Source organism: Rattus norvegicus, chromosome 14, assembly GCF_021556685.1.
Source record: "Rattus norvegicus strain SHRSP/BbbUtx chromosome 14, alternate assembly SHRSP_T2T, whole genome shotgun sequence".
NCBI classification, from domain to species: domain Eukaryota; kingdom Metazoa; phylum Chordata; class Mammalia; order Rodentia; family Muridae; genus Rattus; species Rattus norvegicus.
In genome coordinates, this window is record NC_141547.1 from 101600417 (window position 1) to 101623247 (window position 22831).

Here is a 22831-nt window from a genome sequence, read left to right on the forward strand (position 1 = left end):
ACACACCCATCCCTTAAGAACATTCATAACAACCTGTAAATACACAGTGGAATCTTTACATCAGCCTCCATGTTCTCTCCACGGCTTCCTCTCCTTTGTCCTTCCATTCCAGTCTCCTTTTTCCCTCAAACTTCCGCCCATCCTTCTCTTCCAATGACAGGTTTTGTTCTATCTTGTACCTGCCTTCACCTGTGTGACATGTTACAGAGGCCGGCCTATACATAGCAGGGTGTGGGGGTTCGTGCTTGTTCAAGGGTCAAGCAAGACAAAGCAAAGACTTCTGTGGGCCACACCAGAGTTGAAATCCCAGCATTTAATCAGTGTGTGGCTGGGTTAGCCCAGGATTTAAGGACTACAGGGTTACATGTCTCAGAAAAGGATAATAATAGTGGTGGGGAGGGTGGGGGCTGGTGAGTGTGGGTGTAGGGGTGGTGAGGGTGAAAACTGGAGGATGCTATTTCTGGTACAATTAGTAAATTGTTTTCTTTTGTTTCAGTCACAGTGAAGAAAATCAGATGTTTACTTCTGTAAATGGGGGGGTTGTTTACATTGTTGTGTAAATGCTTGTCCCCAGGATTAGACTCAGGTCGTCAATCTTAGCTGCAAATGCTCCAACACTGTGGTCATAAAAGTATTTTATCTGATGAGTAGAATAAGATGAACCCCCAATTGTTGTTCTCAAAACAAAAAAGATTAACAGGTGAGCATTGTGAGCTGGCTGTTCACAAACTAACCACCAAGGATACGCAGGGTCTATAACTGAATTTCTTTTTCCTTTTTTTTTTTTTTTTTTTTTTCTCCCCTGGAGCTGGGGACGGAACCCAGGGCCTTGAGCTTGCCAGGCAAGGGCTCTACCAGTGAGCTAAATCCCCAACCCCCTGAATTTCTTTATACCATTCCTAATCTTAGTTATGTTAATTATCTCCTTAAGACACTGGGGGGTGTAGAAATGGTATGGGCATCATGGTTCAAGTCAGCCTCATTCAGTATAGCGGATATCATAGCTGATATGTAAGTGAACATTTTCTCTTTGACCGTTGTCTAGTCTTGCTCCTGCAAAGGATGTACTGCACAGTGGTCTCTAGCTAATGTCAGTTTTCAAGTTCTTTAGTCGTACCTTTGAACATTTTATACTTTTGGTTATTTTATTTTATAATGAGCCCTAGTCAGGGTCTCAAGTCCATTGGACATAGTGATAATCTTGAGAAAGTTACCACAGGTGCCTCCCATACCCCGTTTACTGAGCTGTGGCTTACTTTTTGCTTAGTGTGCACAGGCTTGTCCCTGTAGTGAACATCTGTGATGCAACACAGGAAGGTCAGAAGTTGAAGGTCTTCTTCAGGTGCAGAGCACCTGGATCTCTGATACAAAAAAAAACATGTGCCCCTTAAAGATTTCAGTATTTTGAGTATATTGTATTTCATACATAATAGGCTGGCTGTATTATTACATTTATATTTATTTGCATAAAGTTGCTTTGTTTTGTTTACATTTGTTTTTTTGTGGGAATGGTATTTGACTGCATGCATGGACATGTGTCACCTGAGTGTCGCTGGGAATTGCTACTTGTGAGTGTTGGGAGAAGAGTCTGGGTCCTCAGCAAAAGTCCCAAATGCTTTTATCCACCATCAACTCTCCAACCCGTTCCCCTTTGTCATTTTTAAATAAAACATTTCTTGTGTTTAACTTCGATATTTTTTCTTTTAATAAAATAGTTCCTGAATGTTCCGATGTTCCGAAACGTGTCTCTAAAGTGCCTCACGGAGATTGCTGGTGTGAGTGTGAGCCAGTATGAGGAGCAGTTTGAAACTCTGTTTACACTTACAATGATGCAGCTAAAACAGGTACATACCACTGCCCTGAAATTGTTAGATTCATAACCAACAGCAGTGCAATGCCAGATAAGCAGATTAAAAGGCGAGCTTTAAGTTAAACCATCAGTCACTACAGATCAGCCATGATGTGGTGTGTGTGTTACATGCAATTCTAGGTGGAAATTTTTATGTTTTCTTTTAAAAATATTGTTTTACTGATACCGTGATATAGTTCAGATTTGTTGTTCCGAGTGTAAAAGGACTTTTTAAACCCCAGTATGATTCATCCGGATGCACGGTTACTGGTTTGTTGTCTTGAGAGAAAGTCTGATAGAAAAACTATAAAATCAATCTGGACTGACCAGCAACAAATCTAAGATAGTATGTTGTATGTTAGTTGGCAGACGGCTCTTGCCGTGTTAGGGCTTACACTTTATTTGATGCTTTTATGATATGTAGATTGATGATGGTTTCAACTTGCAGATGCTTCCTTTAAACACTAATATCCGACTTGCATATTCGAATGGGAAAGATGATGAACAGAACTTTATTCAAAATCTCAGTCTGTTTCTCTGCACCTTCCTAAAGGAGCATGGTCAACTTCTAGAGAAAAGGCTGAATCTCAGGGAAGCACTCATGGAGGTAGGTCTGCTTCTTGATATTTATTTCTACAAGAGATGATTTTGACTATGAGCCCGTTACATCATGAATTTTGGAGACAGGGTCCCTGTATGTCCTCCTGCCTGGCTGTCCTTGAACTCAACTGTGTAGAGCATGTTGACCTTAAACTCAGAGGTGTACTTGCCTCTGCCTCCCACATGCTGGCACTGTATGCATGTACTGGGCTCTTTTTTTGGAGACAGGTTCTCATACTCTTTTCTGGGTGTTTGGAGCTCAGTAGAGCATTTTAGTGTTGAACTACTGGGAACTCATTTCTTAGCTTCCAAGTACTCATATCACTGGTATAAAGCATGTCTTGTTTCAAAACTAGATTTCTAAATACTGGCCTGATATTTATTGTTGGGTGTGTTTCTATGCTAAGCATCACCACCATGTCTGGATTTCTGTCTTGTGATCTAAAGTTTTCTAATTTAAAAGTATAAAAATTGCCAAGTGTAGTAGTGTAAACCTAATCCCAGCCCTCTGAATTCTAGATAGAGCATGTGGGGCACACGGGAAACCCTGTCTCAAAGAACAAAGTAGCATATATTTTAGCATGTTCCAAATCCAGTTCAGCTAACAGTAACATAGTTTTCAAACATTTTCACTATCTCCACAGCATATCGTGTGCCCATGAGATCATTACTGTTATATCAGGTCTCATAGGTCCAAATCCATTGCTTTATGTCTCTGGATTTGTCTGTTACTTTTATATATATGATATGATTCATGACCTTTTCAACGTATATTTTAGTATGTTGTATCTCTAGTCTTTTTTTTTTTTTTTTTTCCTTTTCTTTTTTTTTCGGAGCTGGGGACCGAACCCAGGGCCTTGCGCTTCCTAGGTAAGCGCTCTACAACTGAGCTAAATCCCCAACCTTAGTATGTTGTGACATTACTATGTTCTTTTATTTTTTCTTTTTCTCTTTCTTTTTTTCGGAGCTGGGGACCGAACCCAGGGCCTTCCACTTGCTAGTCCACTGAGCGAAATCCCCAACCCTGACATTACTATGCTCTTCATTGTTATATGATATTTCATTTTTTTTAAGATTTTATTTATTCATTTTATATATGATGAGTACACTGTCACTGTCTTCAGACACACCAGAAGATGTTACAGATGGTTGTGAGCCACCATGTGGTTGCTGGGATTTGAACTCATGACCTCTGGAAGAGCAGTCAATGCTCTTAACCGCTGAGCCATCTCTCCAGCCCGATATTTCATTTTGAACGTGTTCATGTTTTGTGTTTACTGAGCCCTTATAGTATTTTATTTTGTTGAGACAAAGTCCTCAAAGTAGTGGTGTGAGTGAAATTGGGTTATATATAACCATCCACTCTCAAAGTTCTGTGACTCTAGTCTCTGCTTTACCATCATCTGCCACCATATGGCCTTGTAGCTGACTTCAAACTTGTGGTTTCCTGAGCATGGCGTGCAGTTTGTGCCTTCCTATGAGCTGGCACCAGAGCTATAGGGCGTAGCTGTGTGAAGAGTCTGTATTGTTACGTACTCTGGAAACATTGGAGGGCATGTTAGAAAAAAATTTGCTGCCAGTTTTCAGTCTGTTCGAGGAATGAAATTCCTTATGTATTTCAAAGATTTATTTATTTTTTTTTTTATTTTATTTTATTTTATTTTGTATATGAGTACACTGTAGCTGTCTTCTAACACACCAGAAGAGGACATCAGATCTCATTACAGATGGTTGTGAGCCACCATGGGGTTGCTGGGATTTGAACTCAGGACCTCTGGAAGAGCAGTCGGTGCTCTTAACCACTGAGCCATCTCTCCAGCACCCTCCTTATGTATTTCAAATAATAGTTTTTTGGTTTTGCTTTTTGAGACAAGGCTTCCTCTGTAGCTCTGGCTGGTTGTCCTAGAGCTCACACTGTAGACAAGACTGACCTCCACCTGGCTCTCTACCTCCCAAGTGCTGGGATGGGATTAAAGGCATGTATGTGCCTAGATTCAGAATATTAGTTTCTAATTCTTACTAAGTTTGGGGAAGCAATTTGAAAATTTTGTGATAATAATAATTCCTTTGGTCTTAATGTGTAGGCTCTTCATTACATGTTGTTGGTGTCTGAAGTGGAAGAAACTGAAATTTTTAAAATCTGTCTTGAGTACTGGAATCACTTGGCAGCTGAGCTCTACAGAGAGAGTCCATTTTCTACATCTGCTTCTCCATTGTTATCTGGAAGTCAGCACTTTGATATTCCTCCTCGGAGACAGCTGTACTTGACCGTGTTATCCAAGGTAATGATGAACTAACCGGTGGTGAGCGCTCTCCAGCCTTACTATAGCTTTGATGCCTAAAGTGTTGGGAAGAGAACTTGAGAGGTTTTCCAGTTGTCAAGAATGTTTTAGAAGGATGTTTTTTAAGCTAACATCCTTGCATCATTTGGATTTACTAAAGTGTATGTTGTTCATTGGCTATCCCCGATCTAGTCATTCAATAAAACATGAAGTCTATAGATTAGAAGTTGACTGTTTATTGATAGGATCAAAAACACAGATCAAACGGGGTGATGACCTTTAATACTAGCACTCAGGAGGCAGAGGATGTGGATCTCGAGTTTGAGAACAACCAAGGCTATCCAGAAAAACCAAAAGAGTAAATTTTGAGATTAGAAAGCCTTCCCACTGCTGAGATTACAGACTTGCATCACAGAACCAAGCATTTTACAATTGAAAGTGTAGGTAGGTCTTAATTAGTTGAGACTGACCTTGACCTCTTGGTCTTCGTGGATCTGCCTCCCAGGTTTTCACCAGCGTGTATGGCTGGCTATGCCTTAATTGAAAGTTTTATTTCCAACTTGGTAGCCAGTCTTAGCCTCTAAATAGGGGAGGGATCCACAGTCCTGTTGACCTATATTTGATGTGGCTTCTAAATGTCTTAACACAGTTCCTTTACTGGTTTATTGATCAATAGGTTCGTTTATTGATGGTTAGTCGCATGGCTAAACCAGAGGAGGTACTGGTTGTAGAAAATGATCAGGGAGAAGTTGTAAGAGAGTTCATGAAGGATACTGATTCCATAAATTTGTATAAGAATATGAGAGAAACATTAGGTAAGTAAATAAATGACAATTTTTATACTTTTTTGCCATATTTGTGAAAAGTAAATGTTTGGTCCAAGTTCTACATTTACCTGACTCCTTTAGAAACCATATGCTTACCAGTATGCTCTTAAACCTTAGCAGAAAAAATTTTGTTTTCATGTGAAACATCTGCATTTTTCTCTTGGTTTTTGTAGTTTATCTTACCCATCTGGATTATGTAGATACGGAAATAATAATGACTAAGAAACTTCAAAATCAAGTGAATGGTACAGAATGGTCATGGAAAAATTTGAATACACTGTGCTGGGCAATAGGCTCCATCAGTGGGGCGATGCACGAGGAGGATGAGAAGCGGTTCCTTGTCACTGTTATCAAGGACCTCTTAGGATTATGTGAGCAGAAGAGAGGCAAGGATAATAAAGCCATCATTGCATCGAATATCATGTACATAGTAGGCCAGTACCCACGGTTTCTGAGAGCACACTGGAAATTTTTGAAGACAGTAGTAAACAAGCTTTTCGAATTCATGCATGGTAAGTCTCACCTAATAAACTCATGGTATCTAATTTTACTTTTTATTTGTTATGTTGAACCAAAAGTGAATGAATGAATGTTTTTACTTTGCCAGAAACCCATGATGGAGTCCAGGACATGGCTTGTGACACATTTATTAAAATAGCTCAAAAATGCCGTAGACATTTTGTTCAGGTTCAAGTTGGAGAAGTAATGCCGTTTATTGATGAGATTTTAAACAACATAAATACTATAATTTGTGATCTTCAGCCTCAGCAGGTATACATGTCATATCATAGTGCTTATTATTAAACGTGTGTGAGCTTTTGCTTGTGTGTGTGCATGCGTGTACACCTCCTATTTCACTGGTGCATGAAGAAGCTGGGAAGAGGGCATCAGAGACCATGGAGCTGGAGTTACAACCTTGACCACGGTGTGGGTGATTGGGCTTAAACCTGTGTTCCTGGCTCTGCAGCCAGTCCTCCTAAGTGCCAAGTCCCTGCCCAGTCCTTTGTGGTTTATAGAAGTGATGTGCTCATGGGTCATGGGTGGAGGGCAGCCTAGCACTTCACAGTGGGCACTGCTCTTGTAGAGAGGACTTGGGTTCCCAGCATCCAGATTTAATTACTCCTGTAATTCAGGGTTTGAAGTTCTCCATTGTCATCTTCCGGTCTCTTCAGGCATGTACACTTATGCACACATAGCTCCCCATTCCCACATGCATCCACACGGTCAAAGCTACAGAAACAGGCTCAAAATCGGGAAAATAAGTATTAATACAGTAAGTCTGTCATTCGGTTACATGTATTCCGTTATTTGGGTGCGTGAGAGCATGGAAATAAAAGTGTTTGCCTTTAAAAACAGGTTCATACCTTTTATGAAGCAGTGGGGTACATGATTGGTGCACAGACAGACCAGACAGTTCAAGAGCATTTGATAGAAAAATACATGCTACTCCCTAATCAAGTATGGGACAGTATAATTCAACAGGCAACCAAAGTAAGTTTTCTGTTTTTATTTTTTATGTTTTGGTTGGTTTTGTTTCTTTCTCTGTATGTGTTCATTTTCTTTAGTTTTTTGGGGGTTTTCTTTTGAGGTCTAATGTTTAAACTTTAGCCTCAACATTGAAATGTACACTTCAAATATTTTATTAATAAAATTATAATGTGTTCATTTATATGAGAGTGTCCACTGCACACATGGAAACTAGAGGATAACTTTGGGTGTTGGGCCTTACATCGAACAGTTTTGGGGACGGTCTCAAGCCTGTGACTTCTGGAAGGTCCTGGGAGAGCATTATTCTGAGCCCATCTTTACCATTGCTCTTGGGTATCTGAGGCTTATGTGACAGGCCCTTAATCCAAGCCAATTCCCTAATGTTTGCGTGCTGTCATGCGAGTCTAACCATTGAAACAGTACAAACGTCAGGTGTGGCAGTGCATGCGTATGATCTTAGCACTTAGAAATAGAGCAGGAGTAGAAGTTCAAAGTCATCCTGGACAACATAACAGGTTGGAGGCCACCTGAGACCTAGAAAGACTCTGTCAAAATAAGAGAAAGACAGAAGAAAAATTTTGTTTTGTGTAGTTTATGGTATTTGAGAGAGTTTACTGCGGGGATCTAGGTGCCCTGGAGAGATCTAGGTGCCAACATGGCTGATTTGAGAATATTCTCTGTTTTAATCTTAGGTGAGACTATTTCCATTTTTAGTGTAGGTTTTAGATAGTTGAGCTTAAGGTGATAGGGATTAAGCTTAGGGCCTGGTGTTTATAAAAACTTCTAGCACTGAACTGAAACCCTTGGCCTTTGTCTTTTGAGATTACAAATATAATGTTTCCAGTAAATGAGACTGTTTCATTGTGGTGGTTTCAGAATGTGGATATCCTGAAAGACCCCGAGACAGTCAAGCAGCTGGGGAGCATACTAAAAACTAATGTGAGAGCCTGCAAGGCTGTTGGCCACCCCTTTGTGATTCAGCTGGGGAGGATTTACTTAGACATGCTCAATGTGTACAAGTGCCTCAGTGAAAACATTTCTGCAGCCATTCAAGCTAACGGTGAGTGATTCCGTCCTCTTGAGGAAGATAGAATGCTGAGTAACGATTATCTGGTGTTGTTTTGGGGTTTGGTTTTGTTTTTTGTTTTTTGTTTTTTTTTTTTTTTTTGTTTTGTTTTGTTTTGTTTTCTTTCTCACTGACTTCTGCACTTTTCATACTCATGTAAACCTGCTGTCTGGGGTGTCAGAAGGCCTTAATTAAGACCCTTTCTCCACAGTTGTTTGCTTACCCCAATTAAGATTAGTCTTGCCTACAAGTATTGTAGAATTGACAGAGTGACTGCTTTGCAAAATGCCAAAGCTGTGTGTGTTTGATCTTGACTGTTTGGTGGCCCACACTTGAGAATTCTACGTTCCATTAATATTCCAGCCTTTCTTTTGGAGGTTTAGCTCTTTGAATCGTCAGTGGAATGATAACATTTGAAGTAGACCTGACTTTGCATACTATTAACTTATTTGATTTCTTTAGGTGAGATGGTTACAAAGCAACCACTGATTAGAAGTATGCGAACAGTAAAAAGGGAAACTTTAAAGTTAATATCTGGTTGGGTGAGCCGTTCCAATGATCCTCAGATGGTAAGATTTTTGTTTTGTTTTTCTTTTCACCAATATGCCATATCTACATGTATTTTACTTAAGTAAAAGATAGATATCTGTGTTTAAGGTTATTTGGTACTGGTATTTTTGGGGTCCTTTTATGGTTAACAGAGAAGCAATTTAGCTTTTTGAAGAAATTTCTTTTTGCTACAGAAGATGATAATAGATAAGAATGGGTTATTTGGGGTTATAGAGATATGCTCAAAGGTAGATTGCAGGGTTGGTAAAATAAAAACTTAGATGGTAAAAGGTCAATAGAAATCGTGTTTTGTACTAGGTCACAAGGAAATCCAGGCCATATGGTTCATAAGTTAATATGGCGGCCTTGAGGTAAGAAGAGAAAAGGTTGCAGATTAAGGCTTTGAATCATCTTAACCCCCTCATTGATCTTGAGCTTTATTGACTTAAAAATACATAAAAAGAAAAAACCACTATAACAGATTCTTACATCTAAGCCTCAAAGCAGCACCAAAATTGGGAGGATCCTGCCCTCTTCACTCTTGGTGTGTGGTATAGCTCTGAGCCCAGGCAGTGGGTGAAGGAGTTTGTCTGCCACATCACACGGGGCCCACACGGAGGAAGGAAAATCAACTCCCACAGATTAATCTCTCCAGCTCATGTGCACACTGTCTGTCATCCATGGATTTGTGCATCTGTGTGCACATAAGAAAAGCCTGATGTGTATTTGCGCCTTTGTATCTTGGATGACTAACATTTGTTGTCTGAGTTCTCTGTTATAGATAAGTAAAGCAGCATCTGCTCAGGCGTGAGTCCTTCCCTGTGTCCTTGTCACAATGAGCGCCATCCCATCCCCCTCGCCTTTAAGTTTAAGAGTGTTATTTTGCCTCTTGGCATAGCACGGGGAGGATTTGCCAAAGGAGGCAGATCTGGAGAGTCGGCAGTCAGAGGCCAGCCTGAGTTACACGTTTCAGATGGTGGAGGAACAGCACACTTATTTGGGATGCAGGGTCAGGTTGATCTATAGAGCGAGTTCTGTGACAGCTCAGGCTACACAAGAGTGGGGGAGGTGTGGGGTTTTTGCTTTGTCTTTTGGGTTTTTTGTTTTGTTTTGTTTTTTAATCCATTGAAGATTTTATGCTGAGAATGGCAAAGTCTGCCTGAAACAGCTTTTCAAGTAAAGGCGGTGTGAAGTAGGTGAGCGGGTGGTCACTCACTGCACTAGCATAGGTGAGGAGAGCTATGCTGTGCTCCCGGGTTGGACGGCTGTTCCTCTGCAAGAAGTTCTTGGCCTTGTGCTTGGGGAAGTTATCAAAAAGCACTCTTGTCTATCTATCGCTGCTGTGTGTGATGTGAACAAATAGCCTGTGTGTGCTTCTCCTTTTGATGTTGGACGGTTCTGAGGATTCGTGGGTCAGCCCTAACTCTGATAACAATCGTAAGGAATGACTTTAATGTACAAATAGTGATTAGTCAAGAAATCACTTGAAACCTTGCCCTTGTGACAGTGTCTCATATGGTCTGGGATTTGCTATGGCAGTCCAGCTACCTGTTGTCTGTTTGTTTTAATTTGTTTTTTAAGGATTATCTGTGTATGTGCAGAAGAGGTCACATACCCTAGATGTAGAGTTATAGGTTGTATGGGTACAGAGAACCATTCACTGTACCTGGCTTTGGCCTGTTACACGAGCCAGTCCTCCTGCATCGGCTTCTTCATAGCGCTGGCCGCAGAATATTCTTGGATTTTATTTGCCCCACTCTATAGAGCATACTAAGAAATGTGGTCTTGTAGTGTTTTGGATGTAGCCAATTTAGAGCTCCTGACTACTGAATGTGTATGAAGGTGGTGTTTGGCACACATCTCTCATCACAGCCCCATGGAACTAGCAGGATGAATGCCGTGGGTTTGGGTATAACCTAGCTACATAATGAGAAGCATTGAAATACTTAAATTATCCTGTATCTGTGCCCATTGTTAATGTTTACTGATTCCTGTTGTTAAATATTTTTAGCATGCTGTCTATCTCATCAGATAATCTGAATGACCTTAGAGATCGGGCTGGCCTGCATTGCTTACATTACAAAGGACTTTTTCTCCCCCCAACAGGTAGCTGAAAACTTTGTTCCTCCTCTGTTGGATGCGGTTCTTATTGATTACCAGAGAAATGTTCCAGCTGCTAGAGAGCCAGAAGTGCTCAGTACTATGGCCATTATTGTCAACAAGCTCGGTGGACATATAACAGCTGAAATACCTCAGATTTTTGATGCAGTTTTTGAGTGCACATTGAATATGATAAATAAGGTAGGTGATTTGTGATCTTAGTATATAATGGAAGATTTTATAGCATGTTCTCCACGCATATAAATGGCATTTTTTTTAAGAGTTTAAAAGTCCTAGAATTAAGTATTATATTTGAAGTACAAGTAGTAGTTGTCATCCTAATAGCAAACTCATGACAAAAAGAAATACTAAAAACTGGTCATGGGCACACCTAAGAGTACTTGAAGCGTGGGTGGATGGATCTTTGAATAGCCATGGCTGTCCTGGAACTCACTCTGTAGACACAGCTGGATTAGAACTCAGATCTGCCTACCTCTAGGATTAAGGGTGAGCCCTACGAACTCCAGACTAGTAAAGAGTTAAGTAATCAAATAATCAAAAACTAAAAAACACAGCTGGGATTTTGACATAAAACACATACATATAACAGCTTGCTATATACCTTGGCCACCTTGGTCTACAAAAGAAAGGGAGGGGTGGGGATTATTAAGTCTGGGCTGAAGCTATGGTACAGTTTTTAAAACTTGGGGGACACCAGATGCTCTGTTGGTTTTACTGGTTTCAAGATGTAGCAGGATAAAATCGGGTAGTAATAATGTTTTTAAAAGGTCTTCCAGGGCTGGAGAGATGGCTCAACAGGTTAAGAGCACTGACTGCTCTTCCAGAGATCCTGAGTTCAATTCCCAGCAACCACATGGTGGCTCACAACCATCTGTAATGGGATCTGATGCCCTCTTCTGGTGTGTCTGAAGATAGCTACACTGTACTCATATATATCAAATGAATAAATAAGGTTTTTGTTTTGTTTTGTTTTAAGGAAATATAAATAAATCCTATAATTTGGAGTTTCCTTTGGGGGCAGCTTGAAGGTGGACGCGAGTAGAACTGGCTCTTTCTGTCTTTTAATAAACACGGCATTCAGGTGCTCTTTCTTTCTTACTTTAGGATTTTGAAGAGTATCCAGAACACAGAACCAACTTTTTCTTGTTACTTCAAGCTGTCAATTCTCACTGTTTCCCAGCATTCCTTGCTATTCCACCTGCCCAGTTCAAGCTTGTTTTGGATTCTATTATTTGGGCTTTTAAACATACTATGAGGAATGTCGCAGATACAGGTAAATACCTTTAGGTCATTTGGCTGATAAACAGAAATATACACTGAGTTTTACTGTTTGATTTCTGGGGGATATTCAGTTGACAGAGGTAAACCAGGTTTCTAAAATACTGAATCAATTCAATAATGAAAGTGCATTACTTTTAAATTGTGTTAGTCAAGCAGCATTATGAACATGTGGTGGGGACATGTTAATCATCCTCCATGGAGCTCATTCTGTGCATGTTCTTCGTCCACTAGCCCTTAGTAGCCATTTCATAAAAACTAGCTTGGTCTTAGAACTGTTGATTTTCTTCTCTTTTTTTGTTTCTCTGCGTAGCCCAGGCCTTCCAAGTACTGGGATTAGAAGTGTGTCACTATACCCGGTGTTTGTGTGTGGTAGTTTGTTTATTAATTCTCAACACCCCAGCCCACCCCCACTTCATCTCTGCCTGTGAGTGCAGTTGTGTGCTGTGGTACATGTACAAGTCTTAAGTGTGCCTACTGCTGTTTCTGGGAACCTAGGTCTGATTTCTAACATCCATCTGCATAATGACCCAACTCCTGGTAACTGGTTCCAGAGTATCTGTGGTCTCTTCTGGCCTCCACAGACATAAGACACAGTGGTGGATGTGGGTATGGGTAGTAGTAGACAGACAGACAGACAGTATAAACAATCATACACATAAGCTGAAAGGCAGGATCTCTTAACTCTTTACTAACTGCAACTGTTTCCTGGGCATTTTGGGTGGCTTCTCTGGGAGCCTGTGTACCTCTCTTAGGGAATCCGACTGTGTGAACACACGCGAAGGATTGCATAGTGGTAAGGTTGGTTTTTATTATAAGCTGTTTGAATCTTCAAGAGGAAGTTATGTGAAACAGTTCTATGTTAAAAATGACCTAAATTTTAGGGTAGGAGAATGTCACTGAACAAAGCAGTTTTATGGCTAATTCATCTTAATCCTGCTTACTGTGTAAGCAATGGTTAGTTTCTTTCCTAGCACTGTGACTCTTTAATGCAGTTCCTCATATTGTAAACACAGCCATAGATATTTTCAGTGCTGCTTCATAACTGTGATCTTGCTTACTTTTATGAACTGTACTGTAAACATCCAGTGTCGTAGGCTGACTGTATGGAAGGGCTATCCCGCACCTTTGCTATCACGGACAGAGAGCCATTGTCCATGAGTGCTGTCTTTACTCCGCGCTCCTACCTGGGGCCCGTGCATAGTGTGAGGCCTGATGTCTGTTGGTGCCAGGAATCAGTTCTTTACAGGAGCAACAAGCGCTGTAAACTGCTGAGCCATCCCTCCAGCTCCCATTTCTCTGGACACAGGGTCTCAGGTATTCCAGGCCAGTCTACCAGCTTAGCAACCACATCTCTAATTCCTAAGTTCTGGGCTTGCTGGCCGTGCTGGCCGTGCTGGCTGCGCTGCATCTTAGACCTTAGTTACTATCTAAGTATTGTCTGCACATAGGTCTGTGCACCTCCACCATTTACCTGGTACCCACAGAGGCCAGAAAAGGGTTTTGCAGTAATAGATGTCTATGGACCACCTTCTTTGGAAGAACAGCAAGAGCTCCTAACCACTGATACAACTCTAGTGATAATCTGGCTTCTTGTTGGGGCATACAACTCTCTCACTTAAGAAGTAGTTTAAAGGGGCTGGGGATTTAGCTCAGTGGTAGAGTGCTTACCTAGGAAGCGCAAGGCCCTGGGTTCGGTCCCCAGCTCCGAAAAAAAGAACCAAAAAAAAAAGTAGTTTAAAATGTTTGGTTAAAATAACCCAAATATCAGGTTTGGTCATTCATGCCTTTAATCCTAATCCTGGAGAAGTTGAAGTGGCATAATGATAGGCTTCTAGCATAAGGCCAGCCTCATTTACAGGGCACCACTCTGAGTAAATAAACGGCCTGTCTTTGCTTAGTATCTGACTATGTGCTATGATGCCTGTGGCATACTTTGGAGTCTGTGAGCTCTGTTGCTAATTTAAAATGAATAGAGAGAAGCAAAAAAAAAAAAAAATGGGAATGGGGTGAGCTCAGCTGGACAAGGTGGCACCACATACCTTTAATATCAGCACTGGGGGGCACAGCTTGAATTTGAGGCCATCCTGGTCTTACATAATACCCAAGTTTTGGGACTGTCAGGGTTATACTCCAAAAAAAGAAAAAGGAAGGGAAAAAAGAAAATCCAGATTAAATTTGGAACCTGTCGTGGATTAAGAAGTTGCCACAGGGGGCTGGAGAGATGGCTCAGAGGTTAAGAACACTGTCTGCTCTTCCAGAGGTCCTGAGTTCAATTCCCAGCACCCCCATGTTGGCTCGTAACCATCTATAATCAGGTCTGATGCCCGCTTCTGGCCTGCAGGCATACATGCAGGTAGAAAGCTGTATGACGTATACATAATAAATGTTTTTTTTTTTTAAAAAGGAAGTTTCCACAAGTGTACATTAGCATTAACTATCATGAGGCGCTCCATATTTAAGTATTTATAGAAGTTTTATATTATCCTCTACAAAGAACAGGCTTTAACCAGCTTTCTGTTGCTGTAAATTACAATATAACTGTGTGTAGCTTGAGATGCTCAGAAGTTAGAAGTAAGTCATTGCGATAGAGTTCCTATCTCAGCAGCTCACAAAGGAAACCCCAGTGCCAAGACCACCTCATGAGCCTGTCTTTTTTTACACAAATCATAGTTTGTAATGATTTTGTTGTTGTTGTTGTTTTAGGCTTACAGATACTTTTTACACTTTTACAAAATGTTGCACAAGAAGAAGCTGCAGCGCAGAGTTTTTACCAAACGTACTTTTGTGACATTCTTCAGCATATCTTTTCTGTTGTGACAGACACCTCACATACTGCGGGTAAGAGCCGAACGTGACTAACCTCTCATTGCTCTGGTTGTTAGGGTCCGTCTTCGGATTAATCGGTTTGCTCTGTTCAACAGGTCTAACAATGCATGCATCAATTCTCGCATATATGTTTAATTTGGTTGAAGAAGGAAAGATAAGCACACCGCTAAATCCCGGAAGTCCAGTTAGCAACCAGATGTTTATTCAAGACTACGTGGCTAATCTCCTTAAGTCTGCGTTCCCTCACCTACAAGAGTAAATGATTACATTACTATTACCGTATGGGTGGGTTTAGGTGGAGGACCAAGGCAGCCATTCTGATGGAGATTGAGGCAGTTCTAGCTAACTGATAGGGGTGCAGGGGCTGGGATTTGGATTCTTGGGAAGAAAGTAAGAGCTTCTGCCTAATAAGACATCACTGCAGCACATTTTTTTTTTTTTTCTTTTTTTCGAAGCTGGGGACCGAACCCTGCTCTGCCACTGAGCTAAATCCCCAACCCCACCAGGCTTTATTATTGCAAGCACCTTTGCAGGCTGAATATCTAGTTCTCTGTTATTGAAGTTTTTTTAATTTGGTAAATGTACTGGGGATAAGGAAATGGTTCTTAAATGGCACTTTAAATGTTTAGGTTTTAAAGATTAATTTTTGTTTTGATTTGCAGTGCTCAAGTAAAGCTCTTTGTGACAGGACTTTTCAGCTTAAATCAAGATATTCCTGCTTTCAAAGAACATCTAAGGGATTTCTTAGTTCAAATAAAGGTATTTAAGTTTTCTATTTCTTTGTTTTGACTTTTTTGAGACAAGGTTCCTGGCTGACTTAAATGTTGTTTGTGTCCATACATCTGCACTTGGATATGGTGGAGGTCTTCAGGAATGCTGCCTGTGTCCTTTTGAGAGCAGGACTCTAAAGCTCACTCATTTAGGACAGACTCATATTTAGGACAGACTACTCAGCAAGGTCCAGGAGTGCTTTCGTCTCTTTTAAGTCTGGCTTTTTCTTTTTTTTTTTTTTATTTTATATGTATGAGTCCTTCAGACACACAAGAAGGCATCAGATCTCATTACAGATGGTTGTGAGCCACCATGTGGGTGCTGGGGATTGAACTGAGAATTTCTGGAAGAGCGGTCAGTGCTCTTACCTACTCTATAGTCCATCTCTTACGTTTTTATAAGTGTGCACATAATTTAGATCATATTCTCGTGCATATAGCAGGCAAACATTCTACTGAGCTACATCCAACCCTTTTCTCCCCCTCACCACCTTATCTTCCCCACCCCCTTTTTTATATAGAATAGAGTTTATTTTGGATCAAAGGAAGGGTAGTTGAGAAGGGAAGGGGGTAGAGGCAAAGGAGGGGGAAAGAGAAGGGAAGAGGAAACACTTGGAGTGAGAGAGAAAGGGGTCTCAGATAGAAAAAAGGGGGTGGAGAGCACTTCTATTTTCTTGTCTCTTGTTTGTCTGTTGCCCTGACTGTCCTGAAGCTCATCATGTTGACTAGACTGGTCCTGAACTCAGCAGTGTCCTCTCAAGTGCTAGGACTATAGACATGCCACTACACTTAACCTTGTTATTTAATAAGCACATTGATGGCCTTTTACTTCTGTTCCTCTTAAGGCAATGTCCATTCACATTTTGGGGAAAGGCTTCACTATTCCTGCTTTTGGTTGTTAGCCATTTTTCCAGTCCTTTGTTGTTTCTGAGACAAGTTCTTAGTGTTGTCTGTGCTTCATGCAAACCTGTGAGTTTAAACAATTCCCACAGCAGTTTCCTGAGTGCTGCGATGTGCTCTGTGCCACCACCACTTGAGTCCTTATCTAACTCAGATAACAAACCCAGAGCTTTGTGCTTTGTACACAAACACTATCCCTCACTTAACTTCTCACGTCCGCTTGCTGAGAATTGATGCCCGATCACGTGTGAAACGCTTTGAAGACCGTGGCTGGCACCGTGTGTTGTTTGAGCTACAATTTCCATGATCGTGCTCCATGTTTTTAAGATTTATTTGCTATTTGTGTATGTGTGTGTATACATACATATGTACATTATATATATATATATATATATATATATATATATAAACATAAACACTGTAGCCTCAAGCACCTTGACGTCTTACTGTATTTGACGTTTCAATTATCTATATTCACAGGAGTTTGCAGGTGAAGACACATCGGATCTATTTTTGGAAGAGAGAGAAACAGCTCTTCGACAGGCTCAGGAGGAGAAACATAAACTTCAAATGTCTGTACCTGGAATCCTTAACCCACATGAAATCCCAGAAGAAATGTGTGACTAAATCTGAAGTCCCGAAGCCCCGCTAGGCTCTTTTCCCTGTGCAGCGTTTGTCCTGGGAGAGCAGCAGATGGGTTCTCTGTCGACCAAAATGATGCCAATTTGTAAATTAAAATGTCACCTAGTGGCCCTTTTTCTTATGTGTTTTTTGTATAAGAACTTTTCTGTGAAATATCCTTTCATTGTTTAAGCTTTTGTTTTGGTCATCTTTATTTAGTTTGCATGAAGTTGAAAATTAAGGCATTTTTAAACAACTTTTACTTCATGCCCATTTTGAGGCAATGCTGGGGGAAGGCAGCAAGTATGATTTGAGAATATACTTGTAAATTCTAATACAAATTAATTATAAAATTTTTCTTGTAAACAATACAAATTTTAATTAGGGAGCATTTTTTCTAGTCTGTATCTCAGTCTAGAAGGAAATACTGAGTAAAAGCAGTTGCGCTAACGGATTATAGCGCTGCGCTGTCTGGAGTTGGCGCCTCCTGAGCTGAATCGTTGTCTCTGGACTACATGTATTACGGTCTGTGTGTCGAGTTGCAGCAAGATCATGTGCATATCATCCCATTGTAAAGTAACTCCGAAAGTATGGGAACAGTTAGTTATTTTTACACAGTTCTTTTGTTTGTGTGTGTGCGCTGTCGCTTGTCGACAACAGCTTTTTGTTTTCCTCAATGAGGAGTGTTGCTCATTTGTGAGCCTTCATTAACTCAAAGTGAAATGGTTAAAAATATTTATCCTGTTAGAATAGGCTGCATCTTTTTAACAACTCATTAAAAAACAACAACAACGAAAACAAAACTCTGGCTTTTGAGATGACTTATACTAATTCACATTGTTTACCAAGCTGTAGTGCTTTAAGAACACTACTTAAAAGGCAAAATAAACTTGGTTTACATTTATTTTCCCTTCACTGGCTTTAAATTATTTTTAAATTAATGAAGGTGATTTTAAGAATTGCAATATTTTTATCTGGTTTGGTCCTTGTCTTAGAAATAGGATTGCTAGCTGGGAGTGTCGGCTCATGCTTTTATAGCCCAAGCACCAGGGAGGCGGAGACTGGATCTCTGGGTTTGAGGTTACCCTAATCTACATAGAGACTTCCAGTACAGCTAGGGCTACATAATAGAGACTTTCCCCAAAACTCGGCTTCTAAGGTCGTAGGCAAGTTTTAGCGCTTTGTGCCAAAGTCTTAGTCCTGTCAGAGGCAGGGACTGGGCTACACATGGTAAACTCTAGGACAGCCTGTGCTGTGTGTGGAGACCTTGTCTCAAAAGACTAAGCAAAAAAGATAGCACATAAACCTGATGGATACTATTTTAAATCCCTTTGGGGCTTAGGGACCATCGCCGTGGCCCTGGTTAGTGGCTGCATATAGTAGGTTAGCTTTTGATGGAGGTATGAGCATGGTGGCTCGCAAGTTTAATCTTGGCACCCTGGCATCTGAGGCTGTACCTTGGTCATTTGAGTCCCCATAGAAGTTTTTCAGGTAGGTCTTTTTGAGTTGCAGTGTTGGTGCTGAGAATCGAACCTGGATTGGTCCTCTTCAAAATCCAGCACACACTCTCCATCCCTCAGCTCTCTCTCTCCAGTCCTGGGTCTTGTCTTTGCACAGGAGTCTGATGACCATTCAATATCAATCTGACCAGAATATCAAAGTATACTTTTGAAAGTGATGGACTACATACATAGCAAGTTACTGGGCTGCTTAGCGAAATTCTGTCTTAAATAGCAAACCCCTAGAGCACCCAGGAGGATGCTAGTCCCAGCTACTTGGCAAGTCGAGGAGTTTGACCTCAGGAATTCAGTATCACCTGAAATACAGGCAAATCCCTAAAACAGTTTTCACTGGTGCTGATGTTCAAACCCAGGACTTGGCAGAGTGAAGGAGGCAAGTGGTCCCTATTCTTTACACCCATTCCAAGCTTTATTTTTGAGGCAGTGTCTCTAGCTCAGTCTTACCTCAACACCTACAGTATGGGGAGAGTGATTTTGCATGACTTGGTGGGGCTGTAATTATGGCCTTACTTAGTGCTGGTGACAGACCCCAGTGCGCTCTCTACACGCTGAGCAGGCATTCTGACTGAAGCCACACCCCCAGCTACCAGGTCAAAATTCCCATGTTTTATGTTTATTACTGTGCATCTCATTGCCATAAGGCTCTGGCAGTCAATTCCCCCATGACCTTTCAGTATTAAGTTTAGTCCTTTGTGGGAAGTTGGAGAGATGGCTCATGGGTTAACACTGGTTTGCTCTTCTAGAGAACGTGTTCAGTTTTCAGTACCTCACAACCTTCTATGACTCCAATTCTAGGAGATCTGATGCCTTCTAGCTTCCCCGGGCACCTGGCACAAAATGTGGTACACTTACATGGGTGCTGTCAAGATATATACATAAATATTAGAAGGAAATACTTGGTAGACCTCATTTTTAAGTTTGATTTTCATACCAAGTAAGGTTGGGGTGGGCATGGTCAGCTGAATTCAAGAAATGGCTCAGTGGGTTTTGGTGTTTGCTACCAAGACTGATGAACTGAGTTTTGACTTGGAATACACAAGTTGGAAGCTCCAGGTTTAATGAGGGTGTGTCTCAAAAAGGAAGGTGGAAGTTGGGCAGTGGTCGCTCATCTATAGTCAGCACTCAGAAGGCAGAGGCAGGAGGACTGCTTAGTTCCAGGACAGTCTGGACTACGCAGAGACTCTGCCTTGAAAACAAAACCAATTCAAAAAAAGGAAGATGGAAAGTTACCAAGGGAAATTGTATCCACTGTTCTGGCGTGCACAGGGTGTGTGCACCAATGGAAGTGTTTCACACAAAACAGCTGGGTTTTTATTCAATGATAGTGTGCCTGCCTCTTCTCCCCTTCCCTTCTTCCTTCTCCCCTTCCTTCTCTTTCTCATCCTCTTCCTCCATCTCCTCCTCCTTTTGTTTTTATTTATTTTTTGTTGTTGTTGTTTTTATTTTTGGTTGAGACAGGGTTTCTTTTTTGCCCTGGCTGTCCTGGAACTTGCTCTGTAGACCAAGCTGGCCTCCAACTTAACAGGGACTCCCAAGTGCTGGCATCAAAGGCACGCACCACCACCACCCTGCTACATGCTTGGATGATAGACCTGTGATTACCCATTTTGGCAGATTCCACAGAGATTCAGCAGTCACTGTTCTCTTCCCTTTTATTGCATTGTCTTAAGGTGGGAAGAGAAGTACTATACATTGAGTTACACAAAGACGAAACTACCTTTGCTTTGGGGGAAGGGGTCCAAAGCCCTCTTAACTCCCATTCACTTTCCTTTCTTTTTCCTTCCTGGTAGCTTGAGGCTGCCTAGATCATGAAGGACACAACACCAAAAGAGACTAAGAAGTTCATGACGAACCGTGTGCTTCAGAGGAAGCAAGTGGTCATTGATGTCCTTCATCCTGGCATGGCATCAAAGAGAAATCTGGGAGATGCTGGCAATGATGTTTGTATTTACATTCAGATCCAACTTGAGATCATGCAAAGAATGCACCTAAACACAGACTTGAAAGATACGGTCTTTATCATAAGAAAGATTGCTAGAAAAATGGGGAAAGGTCGAATGGACAAGGTCAGGGTGCTGAAGGCCAAGGTTGGTGCTGGCAAGAAGCAAAAGGATGTCTTTGCTGGTGACTCCTTCTGCTGTGATGGGTTCCTAAGGGGAGGACCAAGCTTGCCTGTGTCTGGGGGGAAAAAAAAGCAAATTTTTGTTAGTGTTACAATGGCTGTCCTGGGAGTAGGAGGAAGAAACTTGTTTTAGGTAGGGTAAAAGTGAAAGAGCTTAGGCCTTTTTTCTCTTTTAGCTAGTGTGATGGCCAGTGTTGGAGTCCATGGCTTTTACTTGAGAAAAATAAACTCCATCTGTTTTAGCCTCTGTGGTGCTAGGGAGGAACCAAAGTCTTTCTAATTGTACCAATGACCTATATTCTCAGCTTATAAATTTAAGTTTTTAACCAGTGCTAGGCAAGCTTATAAGCCATTCCTGAGTGTGTGCTGCGACAGGTCTTTCCTGTGTAGCCCAGGCTTGCCTGTCTCCTGTGCATTGGGAATGGCTTACAATGCAATCAAATTTGTTTCTTAGAGACAGGCTCTAGCTACCAGATAGGCCTGGAATTCTTCAAAAAGTCTTTTCCACCTCCTGAGTCCTGGGTTTACAAGTGTACATCATGATACCTGGCATAAAGTAAAGTGTTTCTTCCCTCCGTCTCTTTCTCTCTCCCTCCCTCTTTAAATTATTTTTATGTGTGTTGGTGGTTTGCCAGCACACATGTCCGTATGTCTGTCCACTTCTTGTGCTTACTCCCTGCAGAGGCCAGAAGAGGATTCTGGATTTTTGTGAGCTGCCACAAGTGTGTATGAGAGTGTGTGTCTGTGTGTGCACGCACATGTGTGTAAACTAAACCTAAGTCCTCTACCAGAGCAATAAGTACCTTTAACTTCTATGTCATCTTTCTAGCACCCCACCTCCTTAAAATTACTGTTGAGGATGGAACCAAGGAGGTCCCCGTTTGAATTTATGTGTGTGGATGTTTTGCCTGTTTATGCACACCATGCATACCTGATTCTCAGTAGATTCAGAGGGGTAGACCAAATCCCCTAGGCCTTGAGCTACAGATGCTTGCTAACACTGCCTGGGCGCTGTGGACCCAGCCCAGGTCCTGTCTAAGAGCAAGCCTTCTGGGCATGGTAGCAAATGAAGCAGAAGCAAGAGGATCTCTGTGATTTTGAGGCTAGCCTGGTCTATACAGTGCGTTGCAGACAACCAGTGCTATTTAGAGAGACCCTGTCTCAAAACAAACAAAAAGCAGGGTTTATTATATAGTCCTGTCTCTGCTTTCTACCTGATGGAATTGCCTAGCAGGAAGCCTTTTCTTTTGAGACAGGGTGTCACGTAGCCAGGCTGGCTTTGAACTCACTACTAAGGATGCTTGGTACTTAGGATTGAACCTAAGGCTTCAATGCATGCTAAGTCAGCATTCTACCAATCAGCAAGCTACACCCCTAGGAGGCTATTCTTTTATATGTTAAATTGACTTAATTTTTAAAGATTTATTTATTTCATGTATGTGGGTACACGGTTGCTGTCTTCAGACACACCAGAAGAGGGCATTGGATCCCATTACAGATGTTGTGAGCCACCATGTGGTTGCTGGGAATTGAACTCAGGATCTCTGGAAGAGCAGTCAATGCTCTTTTTTTTTTTTTTTTCTTTTTTTCTTTTTTCTTTTTTTTGGAGCTGGGGACCGAACCCAGGGCCTTGTGCTTGTTAGGCAAGTGCTCTACCGCTAAGCTAAATCCCCAATCCCCAACCCCGCAATCAATGCTCTTAATCTCTGAGCTTAATCGTGATCTCTCCAGCTTACATTTCTGTCTAATATGAGTGTGTACTACTTGTTTGAGTACATGTACTGTGACTCTTGTGTAAAAGTCAGAGGACAATTCTTGTAAAGTTGGTTTTCTCACTCAACATTTATGCTGGTTTCAGGTCTCACATTTCAGTGGCCAGGATTGTGGGGCAAGTGCCTTGTCACATGGAGCCATCTCAAAGCCATTCTTTATTTTTGCATGTAATTGTTTTCTGGGGAGGAGGAGTATAAGCAATTGAGCACATGAATGCCATGTGGCTGGTGTGGAGG

At 41.4% G+C, this 22831-nt stretch overlaps 1 protein-coding gene and 1 pseudogene across 1 annotated transcript in view; both read left to right on the forward strand.

Annotated features, from left to right (window-relative positions):
- Positions 1-18084, forward strand: part of Xpo1 (exportin 1) — a 42291-nt gene extending 24207 nt beyond the window's left edge. The window contains 15 exon segments of the mRNA NM_053490.2: positions 1716-1844; positions 2298-2456; positions 4534-4731; positions 5408-5546; positions 5732-6070; positions 6166-6329; positions 6915-7049; positions 7923-8106; positions 8575-8681; positions 10768-10962; positions 11887-12055; positions 14767-14901; positions 14985-15144; positions 15552-15648; positions 17040-18084. Of these exon segments, the coding sequence (NP_445942.1) occupies positions 1716-1844; positions 2298-2456; positions 4534-4731; positions 5408-5546; positions 5732-6070; positions 6166-6329; positions 6915-7049; positions 7923-8106; positions 8575-8681; positions 10768-10962; positions 11887-12055; positions 14767-14901; positions 14985-15144; positions 15552-15648; positions 17040-17186 (2457 nt within the window). The 3' untranslated portion in view covers positions 17187-18084.
- Positions 18085-20436: 2352 nt separating this feature from the next.
- Positions 20437-21045, forward strand: LOC134481878 (small ribosomal subunit protein eS24-like; annotated as a pseudogene).
- Positions 21046-22831: the final 1786 nt, after the last annotated feature.